Source organism: Prionailurus bengalensis, chromosome A1, assembly GCF_016509475.1.
Source record: "Prionailurus bengalensis isolate Pbe53 chromosome A1, Fcat_Pben_1.1_paternal_pri, whole genome shotgun sequence".
NCBI classification, from domain to species: Eukaryota; Metazoa; Chordata; class Mammalia; order Carnivora; family Felidae; genus Prionailurus; species Prionailurus bengalensis.
Genome location: NC_057343.1, coordinates 227371360 through 227387678, shown reverse-complemented (window position 1 = coordinate 227387678; position 16319 = coordinate 227371360). Strand labels below are relative to the sequence as shown.

The 16319-nt window shown below is 46.5% G+C and overlaps 1 protein-coding gene across 1 annotated transcript; it reads right to left on the bottom strand.

Annotated features, from left to right (window-relative positions):
• Positions 1-1532: 1532 nt before the first annotated feature.
• ZNF622 (zinc finger protein 622) lies at positions 1533-15215 on the bottom strand. The gene is made up of 6 exons (XM_043600938.1): positions 13999-15215; positions 13005-13265; positions 12613-12775; positions 9771-9883; positions 3249-3392; positions 1533-1815 (listed from the first exon to the last, which is right to left on the bottom strand). Exons 1-6 carry the CDS (start codon positions 14621-14623, stop codon positions 1682-1684), a joined length of 1440 nt encoding a protein of 479 aa, XP_043456873.1. The 5' UTR covers positions 14624-15215; the 3' UTR covers positions 1533-1681.
• Positions 15216-16319: the final 1104 nt, after the last annotated feature.

The following is a 16319-nucleotide window of genomic DNA, read 5'->3' as shown; positions in this document are numbered from 1 at the left end:
GTTCAAGGGCAGGGATGCAAAGAAGGTACACGGACTGTGCCGGGCTGGTGTGGCAATGGGGCTGCAGACAGCGGGCATCGGCAGCAATGATCTCAGCTTATGCTGAGTGACAAAGTGTGGAATGAGGAACAAAACTGACACAAGCTACAGCCCAGGAGCATGTGCATTCGCTCAAGTAGAAATTAAAAACATACCACCCATGAAGCATGACTTCTCTTGCCTAGGATATCGATTTCAAGATGTGTCAAACACAAGAGAGTGGGTACCGGGGCGAGAATGTTAGAAAACAGGATGAGGGAGCAAAATTAAAGACCAGGGAGTCCTCCACTGTCAGTGAACCTGTGTACTGAGGAAGTAGAACGAATTCAGCTCTGCGTCCAGAGTTTACAGAAAAAGGCCTGCATCTGGCAAACGAGGCCCAGTGAGTACATGGTGGGCAAGCTCATTCTCCTGGCGTCCTGAACTCACCACAGGAAGACTACGGCTCCAGCAGATCGCCGGCCTGCCTCAGTGCAGCAGGCCTGCTAAGGGAGAACTTGAACACGGACTCGGCAGATTTATTCACCGCCCCCCACCACAACCTGTGACGTACAAACAGCTCATTTTACAGATTTACCCAAGTCGCTTTTCCCAAGTTACGAGGTAGCTCGATGGGTTTGAATTTCGTGTTTCACTTCATTTCCGATATACGACTGCCTTCCCCTGAGCCGCCTGAACGGAGACTCCCTTCGTATTAAACCCCGAGGTCAGTTTTTGTCTCTAAAACAAGATCTAAACATTTTACATTTCCTTTCTTCCTCATCTAACTACTCAAATAAAGGCAGCCCTGGATACGGAGTCTGAGTGCACAGCACCGTCATTCTCTGTGTCTTCTCACTTAGAAAGAAAGAACCTGGGGCGCCTGGGTGGCGCAGTCGGTTAAGCGTCCGACTTCAGCCAGGTCACGATCTCGCGGTCTGTGAGTTCGAGCCCCGCGTCAGGCTCTGGGCTGATGGCTCAGAGCCTGGAGCCTGTTTCCGATTCTGTGTCTCCCTCTCTCTCTGCCCCTCCCCCATTCATGCTCTGTCTCTCTCTGTCCCAAAAATAAATAAACGTTGAAAAAAAATAAATAAATAAATAAATAAATAAATAAAAATTAAAAAAAAAAAGAAAGAAAGAACCTTTACAGCCAGCCAATGACATGCTGTCTAACTTCATCTGGACACAATGAAAGCGACTTCCTCCACACCACGAGCCATGACACATTCAAACGAGTGACATTCAACTTAGCTGCTCCAGGATCTTCCAAGCCCTTATGGAAGTCCTGGTGCCAGGACGTGGTAAGCTACCCCGCAGCCAATTAAACCAAGTGTGGAGCGGACAAGTCACCCACGAGTTTCCCATGTGCATCCGACAGGCAGAGTCAGGTAAAAGCGGAGGCAGTGAGACAATTACTAGCCAGTAATTTGGGTCCCAGAGCCCAGCAGAGACACCACTCACTTTGTGAAAACATAACCTGTGAACCCTGTCCAAAAATGACATTTAAACGCCAATGAGATTCTGACTTTTATTACCAGGTCAGAACGGATCAAGTACAGGGAGAAGTAGCAGCAAACAGGGGCTGTCACACAATCCGGTTCCCCTGGCCCTCGGGCAAGGACACCTGTGCAAGGGACAGACCACCCAGTCCTTGGGCAGACACTCAGAACCTCACTTGGGGCCTGAAGTGCATCTGCTTGGTGGCATTGTTCTTCATTCCTGTCTTCAGCATCCACTTTGACTTCATCCTTTGGACATACTGCATGTCTCGCTCACGCATCAGAGCAGCTCCTGTGGCTGGAAAGGGGACACGTGGCAAAGGCTGGTTATTTGTGATCAGAAAAAAAGACAATCTTGGGGCGCCTGGGTGACTCAGTCGGTTAAGTATCCGACTGCGGCTCAGGTCAAGATCTCATGGTTCCTGAGTTCGAGCCCCGCGTCGGGCTCTGTGCTGACAGCTCCGAGCCTGGAGCGTGCTTCAGATTCTGTGTCTCCCTCTCTCTCTGCCCCTCCTCTGCTAGGGCTCACTCTTCCTCTCTCTCTCTCTCTCTCTCAAAAATAAATAAACGTTAAAAAAAAAAAAAAAACAACCTTTCCAGAGAAGCTCAAAGCTAGTTTGGGTGAAACTTGGTTCTTATATTTAAAGAAGAGGTCGCCATGCAACGGGCGTGAGGGGTTATGCACACCCAGAACTGCACAGAACAACCTGTACATGTACCCATTTCTCTGGAATAAGCCTCTCTAGTTTTCGTCACCTGGAAGGATCTATAAGCCCCAGGTAAATCCCGCTGACCAAAGGTGACAGAGAAAGACGGAGACTCTAAAGTGAGGCAGACAATAGTTCCTGACGAAAATAAGATGCAGTCAGTGCCTGCTGGATTTCAGCGGCCTCGTGGCTCACAGGCAGCCACAGTGAAGGAAACCACGCGTATATGAACACCGTGGCATTTAACACGGACTTTATCTGCCCAGGGCTTCCCACGCCCTCCCAAGGGAGCTCTCCTTTGTCCTCCCCACAGTCCTTTAGTGGACCCGTGTTCTCCCTGCAGATCTAAGGATAGGACTCCATGTTAGCAGACACATCAGAACAGATTTACAGAATTTCATACCGATGAGGTTTCAAAGCTTAACAATTCCGGTGGCCTGCTTTATTCCGCTCTTGTTACCTTTTCTATGGGAAAACTACAAAAAGGAGTGACTGCCGGCCTTTATGACGTCAACATACTACATCATACACGCGTTATGACAGTCAACGCACACAACGCTACCAGGTGGGTCCCCTTATGATCATCTCAGTTTTATAAATGAGGCAATAGAGGCTTCAGTTACTTAAATTACTCCTGCTCATCATTTAAGAACCTCTAAGTATATCAGGTAAGTCATGTTTGAATCCATGGCTTAAGCAATTTGCCCTCAAGGATACTAGTTAATTCCTTTGTATAACCCCCAGGATAATTTCAATCTTTGCTCATTACTAAGTACTCATGTCTATAACTATTATCTGTATTCTGTTTTGGAAAGTTACTGGGCCAGGAATATGAAGTTTTTAACGAATGGAGCTTTGGGCTTCTTGCCATAAGCATATCAAGTAATAATGGAAGCCCCCTGAGCCAAGAAGTTAAGTTTCCTCTAGAGAGGATCCACAAGGACAACATAAATGGGAAGGACTTCACCCAAGCCCGTTCTTGTGATCCGAGTTCCCAGGCTGGTCCACGGTCGTATCAACACACCTGTGCTGCCGGTCCACCCCAGGGCTCTGTACTGCTGGAGTATCCGGCCCACGGCCTTCTGATTCTTAGCAACAGCCACAGTTCTTGACAAGCCAAATCGCTGTTTGTAGTATCTCATCAAGGAGCGATGACCCACTCTGGCACCTGTTTTTCAAAAAAAACAATATTGAAATGCCGAGTTAGATAGTTTTTCAAGGTAGAGCTACAGAGCAAGGACTTTCCAAATCAGACTTCTAAGGGTATCTAGCTGGAAAATGGAGAAGCCAGAAGAAAAAGTGCTCTATCTGCTAAAGAAAGATGAAGTAGCATATTAAAAAATGAAGTAAAGACAGAAAATAAAAAGGTAGAGGGATTTTTTAAAAAAAGAGAATGGCAAGTCACTGTCACGTGAAATCTCAGCATCCTGTACTTATATACTTATATACGATATGCCTCTCCAGAAATTCACATGCCAACTTTCACTGATATGGCTAATAGGGCCCTAAGAAAGAGATAAGGGACTTTAAATTGTTTTTTGTTTTTTAATATAAAGATAAAGCACACAATAATGATGTTTAAGTTTAAAAGCCACGGTCTAGGTCTAGAACAAGAATCAATCCACCTTTCTTTTGCTTAAATTCTCCATGGTGGTGGTTCTCAAACAAAGATGATTTTACCTCCAGGGACATTTGGCAGTGACTAGAGACATTTTTGGTTGTTATAGCTGGAGGGGGACTACTAGCATCTACTGGATAGAGGTCAAGGATATTAGAGGACATCCTACAATGCACAGGGCAGTCCTCCACAGCAAAGATTTACTTGGCCTAAAAGGTCACTACATTGAGAAACCCTGCCCTGTTATTTTCTAAATGATGGAACTCACCTGGTGAGCTACAATTTTAAAGGATGAGTCAGCTGAATTCCCTCTCCAGGTTGGGCTTATCCAGAAGGATCTGGTAAAACTATGCAAGTCAATCACGCTTTCAGAGGTGAATGACTATGGACTATGGAGCCTTTTATAGGAAAAGTGTGCTGACCCTTAGGCTCACAGCAAGTGAAACGGAAGGGGACGGGCTTCAGTGAGGGCTAATTCCAGGCTCCGTCAGCGCAGTGGCTCTCAAAAGGTGATCCTGGGACAGTGGTGTCAGCCTTACCTGAGAGCTTGCTAAATACAACACTAAATACACTTCCCTCACAAGAATATTAATCAGGCGCCTTCCCAGACAGACGTATACATGTAGAAATTCGACAAGAGCATATACACAAGGCATGAAACAGCTATTTCCACTGAAAATGAATAGAGGAAACATGGCTCGGAAGAACCACGTGTACAGCTGCTAGGAAAGTTTTACATTGATCCAGACCGTTCATTTACATGAAAAATTCGGTCCGGTTATTCTAAGTCCCTACCCGTAGGGCAAGCTACCTGGAAAATAGTTTGCTTGCTACACAGATACGGAAAAGTAGTTACTGTCATGACTGTTTTTGTGGTAAGAGAAAGAAATGCAAAGAAACCTTTCAATTCAAAGATGGTTTGGTTTTTGGTTACCAGTATGGATGAACACATGTTTCCTTGAACCTGGCTCTTCTGGTGGCCTCAGAGTTAACAAAGCTCCTAAACCACAAGAAATAAGATGCAGCCAATGAATAAAGACTCAAGCTTAAACGAAGAGCTGCTATGGCAGGAAAACCTATTATTATAATTTTCTACTTATAAGAACAGGTCAGGATGCTCCAGGTCTGCAATGCTCAAAATCATCACATGACAGTGCCGGTCATTAGTACAAAATCAACCGATGTATTTATAGTGATAAGCAGCATTTGGAAAAATATGTATTATTGAAGAACATCCTTGAAAAGGTTTCATAACTCAATACCAAGGTTTCTGACAGCCAGCGGGGGAACTGAAAACACACAGATTAGAGCTACCCCTGCCCTGTGTCAATGACAGTGAGTACCTGACATTAAGCCCCAAGAATGTGCCAAGAGCAGCTCAACTTGAAGGCCCTATCAAGGAAAACTATTTTTAGAACACAGTGTGACTGCCCAGTAAATAACAGATGGGTTCCGTCTTAGTTATGGTAAAACCACAATCTGTCCATCTACCTTACATCGTAGCAATAACCACTTATAAAACTGTCCAATCCTACAACTGAAGACATTAGACAGTGGAAAAGAAAATATCTCCAATGGTAATTTTCCTAAGATTCATTATGTATTCCCGTGGATCCACCAACAGTTTCATCTGGCTACTCAGCAGCTAACTGGATGTGTCTTTGACACCAACTTACTCCACGGGAGCTGAAGAACACTAAAGCAAACTCAAGGAACAGAGCCAGACCACCGCCTTTGCAGTAAATGCTCACAGTGCCCTCTACCGGATGCTCTTTGTCACTGGCTCTGGGATCATCTCCTTGATCTGAAATAACTAGATTGAAGACATCACCACTACTGCTTTTGAAACCAGTTCAAAGCAGACTCTACCGAGTGTGGTTGATGAAGTATCACCAAGCTCTCCACACTAGAATCCTTCCCGACTTAGCTTCATGCTAACATCTTACGCTAACAGTCAAGTAACCGAGCATAACTGAAAAGGTTTCTGAATGCTAAATTTGCTCAAAGACATAAACAGGTGATTGAATATACTGCTGTAATACTGCTACATGTTTACAGTGCTTATTCAGAGATCTCCCATTCCCTTGGCTCATTACAAAACCTCCCAAACCAGTACTAAGACAGGAGGGCAAACCAATGGAATATAAACCATCGTGTCTCACTGTAATGAGGATCAACTGAAGGAGGACTAATTTTTAATATAAGATGATGGAAGTATGGGTGACATGAAAAGCAAGATATCAGTATAGCTGGAAGAAATTTCAGAAGAATACTAGCAGTTTCTGATTCACTAAGAAAGCTAAGTTTTGCTATTATTTAAGCAAATTCCATAATAAGGTCTTAGCAATCAGCCACTATGGAAGATCCATGAAGGTACAGAGTAACATATATTTAGATATTTTTATTAGTGGCTCTTAATCCTCTCCGGGTCACAAGTGCTTTTAAAAACTATAGCCATGGGGCGCCTGGGTGGCGCAGTCGGTTAAGCGTCCGACTTCAGCCAGGTCACGATCTCACGGTCCGTGAGTTCGAGCCCCGCGTCAGGCTCTGGGCTGATGGCTCAGAGCCTGGAGCCTGTTTCCGATTCTGTGTCTCCCTCTCTCTCTGCCCCTCCCCCGTTCATGCTCTGTCTCTCTCTGTCCCAAAAATAAATAAAAAACGTTGAAAAAAAAATTAAAAAAAAAAAACAAAAAAAAACTATAGCCTTCGGGAACCTGGGTGGCTCAATAGGTTAAGTGTCTGACTTTGATTTCACAGCTTTGAGATCGAGCCCTGCATTGTGCCCCATGTCAGACTCCGCACTACATGTGGAGCCTGCTTGGGATTCTCTCTCCCTCTTCCTCTCCTGTCTGCTCCCGCATGCTTTTGAATGGAAGGAAGGAAGGAAGGAAGGAAGGAAGGAAGGAAGGAAGGAAGGAAATAAAGGAATAAAAAAACTACAGCCTTTACCCTGAAAAACTGTACTTAGCTGTTCAATTTAAAAAGGCATTCATGGCCACACAGGTGACTCTAAGACTCTGCACAGCCTTTACCCAGGAGAGTACACACACTCACAGAAAAAAAATGTGTACGGCCTGGTTAAGAACCTGTGGGGTAAGGTTATCTGGCTGTTGGGTTAGGTCTTTCCTGAGTGTGGCTAAAAGTACAGTATTTCACACTAACACCGAACCAGTTACTGTAATTTACTACTTCCAAGTCTGATATAAAAAAGTTGTCCTGGGGTTTATTATCCAGTACTTTAAAATAATGTGACTCAGTAGGTGGGCCAGTAGCACTGAGCAAGGAAACCCTGGCTCTAAAGACCAGGGAAGTTGGACCTTCAAATTAATCTCACGCCACTTCCTTCTTTGAGACACCTGGGCGGCTCAGTCAGTTCAACATCCGACTTGACTTCAGCTCAGGTCACGATCTTGTGGTTCCTGAGTTCAAGCCCCGCGTCGGGCTCTCTGCTGTCAGCAGAGCCTGCTTAGGATCCTCTGTCCCTCTCTCTGTCCCTCCCGTGCCTACGCTCTCACTTTCTCCTTGGACTGCACGATGATGCAGAGACAAAGCAACCCGCTGCACAGTCCTGCAGACCAATGATTCCAAGCCACCGGGGCCCCCCCTTAGCCCACACCGGCTCCCTCTGCCCTGCTTCTCCTACACTATGGCAGGCCCAAGGGAATCAACCTTGCTTTCCTTTTAAAGTCGCCTCCAACCTCTCAGTCACTGAGTCAACAAACATCATCTGGCTCATGTGTGCCTGAGGCCCTGTGGTGAGATGGAAGAAGCAATCTTTTTTTCAAAAGTAATGGGGGAAGGCAGGCAAGCAAGCCAGCACTTACAAAGCAGTGAGAGAAATGTTACAACAGATTGGCAAGTGCCCCAGGAGCAGAGGAGACTCTCCATACTCAGGGCAGGAGCTGAGTTCCAAAGGGCTTATGGAGGGGTGGACCCGAGTCTTAAAGGACAAGTAGCAGTAAGTCAGAGGCATCACCCATGCAAAGACTCAGAGGAGGGAAACTGCAAGTGGGTAGGTAAAGGAATAGATACCTGGAGCGGGGGGGGGAGAGGGCAGCAGCTAGAGAACCTAACTTACCTGAAAAACAATGGCTCCCCCTGGAAGAATTCCAGAGGGAAAAAGAAAACAGACTGGTTGTCTTAAGAAGAATGTGCTAAGTGGCTGAACAGAAATCAGATTGCAGATGGCCATTTAGGAAGCGGTAATGGTGACATAGACAAATGTCAAACAGGAAACAAAGAAGAAAAATATGAAAGGGTTGTTTAGGAATTGTACTTCGTAATCGCTCCAGTGTGGGAGACGACCCAAGAGAGTATCCTAAGATGATGCCTATTTTTGGCTTTGGTTAATCTTGGAAAACGCAATCATCCTAGGAAAATGTGTTTTCTAGATTAAAAAATAAAAAAAGAATCCCTAGTTAAGTTTCAAAATTCTAGGTTTAGATGAAAATTTCTCTCAAATAGACTCTATTTCTTAAATAGGCTATGCTCACTGTTGTGCATACCTTGGTAGGTACCAGGCTACAGTTGATGCAAACCGAAGCCACCATTCATGGTGACGTGCCAGACACTGCTTGACAAGGGATCACCTTATTCAACTCACTCAAAGAGTGTTGTAATCTCACTCTACAGTCAAGGAAGTGGATGCTAATGAAATAAGGAGCGAAAAAAGATGGTCATAGTCTTAGAAATGAAGTTAGGAAGCTCATTTCTGATGTAATGTACTGGCATTTTCACCAGAGGAAGACTAGAAGAGGTTCTCTGTGATATAACTAGGCTGGTTTTGCTACTGTTTATTGCACAGGCCACGACATTGTGCATTCCACACCTTTCTTATCACTGTAAGGAGACCTATATCTTCAAGACAGGCTCCGCATGCCCTTTTCTTCTACTGTCATACTCTAAAGCTGTCCTTAGCCTTAAAAGGTTATTATTCTGAATTAAAGAGGGCTGTCTGTACCTAAGCAGTGATACTCCTTGTGAAAAGCAGTAACATAAGATGGCTTCTTCCCCCCAGTCGTGTCCATGAGCAGGATAGCTGCTCCTACGCAGCATCACTGCAAATATCCCAAGGCAGGGTGGGGGGAGTGGAGAAGGCTTCCCTGACTCGTCTATGATCTTGGGTCAGTTACTCCACCTATCTAAGCTTCGGCTGGCTCACAGGTCGAATAAGGATAACAGAATCCAACTCACTGGCTCCTAAAGATAAAATAATGTATCCACCTACCATGCTAAGTGCTCAGTAAATACCACGTATTATTAGGATCTTGTCAGCTCTTCTGTTCCACTCGCTTTCCTTCCCACGGTCTTCTGTAGCTTCTCCTGTTCTTATCAGCTAATCATAACATTGTAAACAACAGCAGATGCTTCTCATATTCATGGCTTTTTCTCCCCCCACCTTTTCATACCTGGGATAAATCCCCACCTGGGATAAATCCCCACCATATCAGTCAAATCCTGTTCCCTAAAGTAGAAGGCAGAACTCAAACTCCGAGCCTCCCTGCCACAATTAGAAAATAAACAGGCAACTGGGCCAGGCGCTGTCAGCCCGATACACCCGTGCCAGACTACCTGGAAGTCTGAGCAACGTGAGGAAACAGGAATCAGTTCAAAGAATAAGAGTACGGCCAACATTAACAAGAGAAACCTAAATGAGGCAATAATAACAAGAAAGAACCAAAGAGAAAACGTCTCTGTATCTGAAAGGAGATGACTGATGAAAGCATTCAAAATCATAACAGAAGTGAGCAAAAACACTGATCTAATTTAAACAAAACAGCCAACACAGAGCTAAGTGGAGACCTTCATTACTATGTACCTGAGAACATAAAACTGTAACGACTTCCTCCAGTACGGAAGAGAACTGATGGGAACATGCCTCTCTAATCATCTCACCCGCGTTATGCCATCTTCGCCAAACATACTTACCAGAAGGCAGAATCAGCTCCATGGTTTCATCATCATATTCTAATGTCTTTTCGGAGGGTAAGTCCTCAGTCCCATCAGGCTGCCCCCCTTCCGTGTAATCTGGGTAGCTACTCCTGTAACAGCGGCATTAATAATGGCATTAATAAAAAGACTAATACCTCAAATTTGACTAAAAGACAAATCATGTTTGCAAACCGGCAAACCCACTGGCTACCTAAGCGCAGGGAACCAACCGCTGCAGGCACGGCAAGCTGAAACGTTTAGGAGGAAAGCCAACTTGGTCGCATCCTCTGTAAGACAGAGTGTGCAAGTGACCCATAAACTCAATATGGATCACAGACCTACACGTAAAACACAAAACTATAAGAATGACTACAATATAACATGGGAGACAATCTAGATGACTTAGGGTTCAGTGAGGACTTTTTATGTGTACCACGAAAGGCACGATCCACGAAAGGAATAATTGGTAAGATGGACTTCACTAAAATGAAAAACTTCTCTGGGAAAGACAGTGTCAAGAGAATTACAATACAAGCCACAGACTGGGAGAAAATGTTGGCAGAAGACACATCTGATAAAGGACCATTATTCAAAACATGTAAAGAACTCTTAGAACTGAGTGATAAGAAAATAAACCAGACTTGAAAATGGGGCAGGGACCTCACCAGGCACCTCACTAAGATATACAGGCTGCAAATAAGCATGTAAAAAGGTGCTCCACATCATGTCATGAGGGAAATGCAAAATAAAAAGAGATAACACTACACACACTTATTAAAACAGCCAAAATCCAGAACACTGACAACATCAAATGCCGGCAAGAATGTGAAGCAATGGGCATCCTCACTCATCGCTGGCGGGAACACAAAATGGTGCAGCCGTTTTCCGAGACAGCTTGGGGGTTTCTTGCAAAGCCAAACATACTTTTCCCGCAGGATCCACAATCATGCTATTTCGTATTTATCCAAAGGAGCTGAAAACATGTCAACAACACAAAACCTGCACACTGATGGTTATAGAAGCTTTATTCATAATTGCCCCAACGTGGGAGCAACAAAAGCGCCCTTCAGTAGCTGGGTGGATAAATACACTTGTGGTACATCCAGAAAACAGAACCGTATTCAGTACTAAACAGAAATGAACTATCAAGCCACGAAAAGAAACAGAGAAAACTTAAATGCACGTTACTAAGTGAAAGAAGCCAGTCTGAAGAGACAAGGAAGGAAGAACAGGCGGAATCCACAGGATTTTCAGGGCAGTGAAACTACTCTGTATGATACAATAACGGTAGACACGGGTCATTATACATTTGTCCAAACAGAAGATGTACGACACCAAGAGTGAACCCTAGCGTAAACTACGGACTTGGCGATGATGAGATACGAATGTAAGGTCATCACTCAGGAATGTACCACTAGTGTGGGATGTCCACAATGAGGGAGGCTATGTGTGTGTCGGGGGGCAAGGGTTATATGGGAAATCTCTGTACCTTCTGCTCAAATTCGCTGTAAATATAAAATTTTCTTTATAAAAAAAAAAAAAACACAAATGACTGAGCAAATGGCCTCCAACTGAATTCTTTCACCTATTTGTTTCTCCGTAGGAGGGAGGAGAAGGTAGTGCTAGAGATGCTGCTCTCCCGAATTTAGCCATTCTAAGACAACTTCTAGGAGAGTGCCGTCTGAAAAGATTCTGTGACCACAGAAACTTTCTGTGCCTGTGTGTCCAATAAAGTAGCTACTGGTCACATGTGCTTTTAGGCACTGACTTTTGAAATGTAGGTAGTACAACTAAACAACTGAATTTTTACGTTTTTAACTTGATTTTTAATTAACTTAAATAGTCCTATGAATGCACCTAGTAATTACCATTATTGGACAGTGCAATTCCAGAAGATTCTTTATGTTCGTAGACATGTTCTCAAATACACATAGAAAATAAATTGGAGAATTACACATTAAAATGTTAGTAATAAGACAGATCACCCAATCCCAATAAAGAACCAGACAAAAGACTTGAACAGGCACTTCACAAGAGACATCCAAGTGACCAATTAATACAAAAAAGTTTTCAACTACATTAGGTAACATCAGAGAAACGAAAATTAAAACCACAGTGGGATACCACTACATAGCCACCGACACGGCTGAATGAAAAACTTCTCCTCGATGACAAGAGTGAGAAATCAGGAGGAAAATGCAAAAGGGTAATTTAAAAGGCTAGGACTTTTCTGAACACATGTATCTGGAGACGGTGGATATTTGGCACGGTAATTACACACATCTGCTTGTTTAGCACACCTGTGCTAGGTCCTAAGTATCATGACACTACAGCTGTTCAAAAGTGCTTGCCACAGGTTCCTGGCATCATGCGTGAATTATCCGACTTTCTAGTTAAGGGGTGAGCCACCTATGGGATAATCTCACCATCGAATGCCTGGGACTGGCCTAGTTCAGCAACCAACTCAATTCCCTTAGGAGACAGCCTGTGATTCAAGGACTCTCAGGGAAACCAAAACATGAAATCTCTGTTCACAAGGGGGCCGGCAAAAGTGACCTGCTGATCATTTAAACCACCGATAAAGAAAAAGAAATTCTCAAGTCAGACAAACTTCAGTTTGGACTTGAGATCTTCTCTTTATCAGATCTCTTTTATTAGATGTGTGGGCTCAACTCTTAGTTTCTTATCGACGAAATGACACGGAACAGTCCCCCACACGGAAGTGTTAAAAGAGCCGTAATGCATATACGGCACATGCATCAGGCACAGGCACCCCGCTATCAATTAGGTTCAAGTGTGATGACCCCACCTGGCTTCACATTGCACACGACAGACTTACCTAAAATCGTAGAAGTCTGCAAATTCCAAAGCAGCATCACCGTCCGTGAAGAGCTTACAGTGGCTTTTGTCATTCATGTGTGCCTGTACAGCTTCCGTGGAGTAGAAGGATTTCCCTTTCTCATTGCACCACAAGCAAATCTTCCCAACGCCAACTTTCTCTCCTGGAAAAATAAGTGGAGGACAAAACACAAGGGCAGCTTTCTGCGGCCAGGTCAAAGCTCACAATGTACCTCTGCGATTCAAAAAACATGCATCAAATTTTTGATCTTTACAAAATAAGCAGATAACTAAATCAAACATCGATGAGAAACAAAAAACGAAATGTTCTCCTAAAACCTGACCCCCAATAACGTGGCATTTGCTCATTAAAAGGAAAACTACTGTACTTACCTAAGTATTTAATCAGTCCCTTAAGATCAGAAAGATATTCTATGTCGGGAATAAAGAAGCTGTGGACTTTGGTCATATGAGCCACATTCTTCATGAGGGAGCTTGAATGATGGGGGCAAAATAAGCAGTCCGTTATGGGGATAGCACCGCTGAGGGGGCCTCCCCCAGCCTCCCCCTCCTCCGCATCCGGCTCCTCCGCCTCCTCCATTGGTTCAGCATCCTCACATTCCGACTCCTCATCAGAATCGATATCTTCCCAATCTTCAAGGCAGAGAGTTGAAAAACAAAAAGTTAGTTTAACAAGGTGGCTGGTAACTGCCGGCGAAGAAACCACAAAGACTCCCAAGCATGAGGCAGAGCAGCCTTCCGTTCGGGCCTGGAGAATGCCACTTGCAGGACAAACCCTCTTTCACGATCTCGGCGTTAGCTAAAGTTACACGGACAAATCTGTGGCGCTAAAACGTTCCCTACGCTTTCTTTTCCAGCATGCAGGAATCTCCTTGTACTTCCTTCCTAGGCCTCTACGTACACAATCAGTAGTAACAGGACGTGCCACGAGGGCAGGAAGGAATAAACAGCTCGTAAAACGGAGGAGGCTCCAGCTCCACATTTCAGGTTAACCCCCGCATTTTGAACCCCTCACTTTGCTGTCTTAACTGAATTAAGTGCGAAGCCATCATAACTAGAAACCGAGCAGAATCACACACCCTGCCGCAGTTGGTGTGCGCGGTAACACGCCCCCCCCCACCCCATGCGTGTGTTCGATGCCTTCTCCTTCAAAACGGAAGTCATCAATTCATTCTACTATTTATTAAATAACTATTTATTAAATAACGCCCCCGATAAGCTTCCAGGCCCTGAATCTACCACAGTTAACCAAACAGACAAAATTCCCTGCGGGCCTGATGCTCCGACGAGTCACTTGGGAAAGGATCTCAACCACCCTCACTCGTCAGTTTCACCTCCTCCCCGCCCCCCGCAACAGAGCCACTACCTTCTTCGTCGAGGTCCTCCTCCTCCTCACTCTCCTCCTCCTCCTGCTGCTTTGCCAACTTCTTGGCCTGCTGTTCAAACCACTGGAGCCGGGGAGGTTTCTCGGCCGGGTCCCGGTCGTGAGGCGCACGTCCTCCATCAGCCACCGCCACGGGGCTCCTGGGCTCCTCCTCCGGCGCTGCGGGGGCCTTCTTGGGAGACATGGACGGCTGAGCCTTGATGGCCTGCTGGATGGCCGCGTTCATGGCATCCTTGTCCACGCTGTCCACGCCCAGGCCTTTCTCCAGGTTCTTTTCGTTCATCATCTCCACTTTCCGGTTCACGGCCCGCACGGCCTTCTTCTCCAGCTCCACGTGCCGCCGGGACTTGAGGTGGTTCTCGTAGGCGTTGAAAGAGGCAAACTTCTTACTGCAGACGGTGCAGTAGGTGGCCGTGCCCTTGCTCTCCTGCTCCGCCACGGCCCGCTGCGCCCGCACCCGCTCCTGGAAACCCTCGGCGGTGACCGGGGCCATGTCGGCCACTTTGCGCTTCAGGTTGTAGCGGTGCCAGTCCGTCTTGTAGTGGGCCCGTTGCACCTCCGCGTCGTCGAACGCCACCCGGCAGGTAATGCAGGTGTACGTCGCCATCTCCAGGGCCGAGATTAGAGGCGACCAAGGCAGAAGTCTAGCGACGACAGCTTGAACGCCACCAGACGCTCAAACCTGTACTCGCCTCAGAGCTCACAAGAAAGCAGAGCGCCCGCTGGCTTCCAGCCTCGATCTGTGAGGAGTTCCGGCACACTAGGGAAGTTATGCTCCGCTGGGCAGGAAGTCCCGCCTTTCGATCTGTAGCTACGCCCCCGCCGCGGGTCCCGGAAGACGAGGGAAGGCCTGTGACAAACCAGGCCCCGCCCAGTCGGCCTGAAGCGGGTACTGATTGCGTTATTCTGAAGTGGGTGTTGATCAGAGCGGCAGGAGCTGGATGTTGATTGGGCCAGCCAGAGGGGGGTGTTGACTGGGCCAGCCTGAGGTGGATGTTGATTGGGCCAGCCTGAGAAGGGTGGTGAGTAGGCCAGCCTGAAGTGGGTGTTGATTGGACCAGTCAGAGGAGGGTGTTGGGTCCACGGAGGTGAGTGTTGATCAAAAGGCGCTGCGCACCCCTGGTGACTTTCCCTGGTGGTTGTGCGGTGTGAAGTGACGCGATGAAGGCGACGGCTGCGCGGCAGCGGGAGGCACGCGGGGGGGTGGGGGGGGCGGTCCGGTAGCCACGCGAAGGGCGGGGCCTCTCTGAAAACCGCGCGCTGCGCTCTGGCAGCTCAGAAAGCCTCCGGGAGGGGCGGGCCGCCCGAGCGCTCGCGGGACCAGCCGGAGTCCCGGGAAACCGGAGACTGGAGCCGGAGGCTGCGGGAATTCGCAGGAAAACCAGAGGCCGGGCCAGAGCCTCGGCTTTTGCGAGGCGGCCCCTTCCAGCCGAGGGCGCAGGCGAAACGCTTGAATGCAAAGTTTGCCAGCTGGGAGCGCAGCCAAGCCGCAGGCCTTGGAAATGTAATCGGAGCCACCCGCAGAGGTTATCGTCAGTCCTATAGCAACCACGTTTTTAAAATGCAAAAAGAAAGGGTTGTAAGATCTAACGCAACATATACACAATTTTGTCATTTGGACTTGTACTCACCCAAAGGATTTAATGAGAAATTTTACATTTCGTCTGTTGGTACTAGATCTTGGGACTTTGGTGTGTATTATTACACAACAGCACATCGCAGGGGCCAGCCTTGTCTGATGTGCTCAATTAACTGTGGCCTCGTGTGCAACAGCGCGGGTCTAGGAAACGTGAATGTTGAAGGCTTCGGGCTCGTTGTTGAAGATGGCTCATTGACATGCTGATAGCAAGAGGCTTTGGTTCCTCACCTAGTGGCCTTTTCCAGTTGATCGTCCTCATAACATGGCAGTTGGCTTCTCCAGAAGGAGCAAAGTGGAAGCCACTGTGTCTTTTATGACCTAGCCTTGGAAGTCACACACCGTCGTTTCCACAGTGTGTTATTACTTATGAAGGCCAGTCCTATGTAATGTGGGAGGAGACTACATAGGGGCATGAAGGGGGTGACTGAGGACCATTATGGGAGACTGGCTACCACTAGCCTTTGTTGTTTGTCACCGATTTCCCAGTTTTAACACTTGAAGTCCTGTGTCCCAGTAAACCCAACCATCCTGGGTAAACCAGACTCCTGTCATTGCTCTGTACCCAGTGTTGGGACAGTGCTGGCACGTAGATGGCTCGGTATTTGTTAAATGAATTTTTTACTGCAGTGTTGTCTGGTGGTGATTTTTATTCCAGAAAACTTGC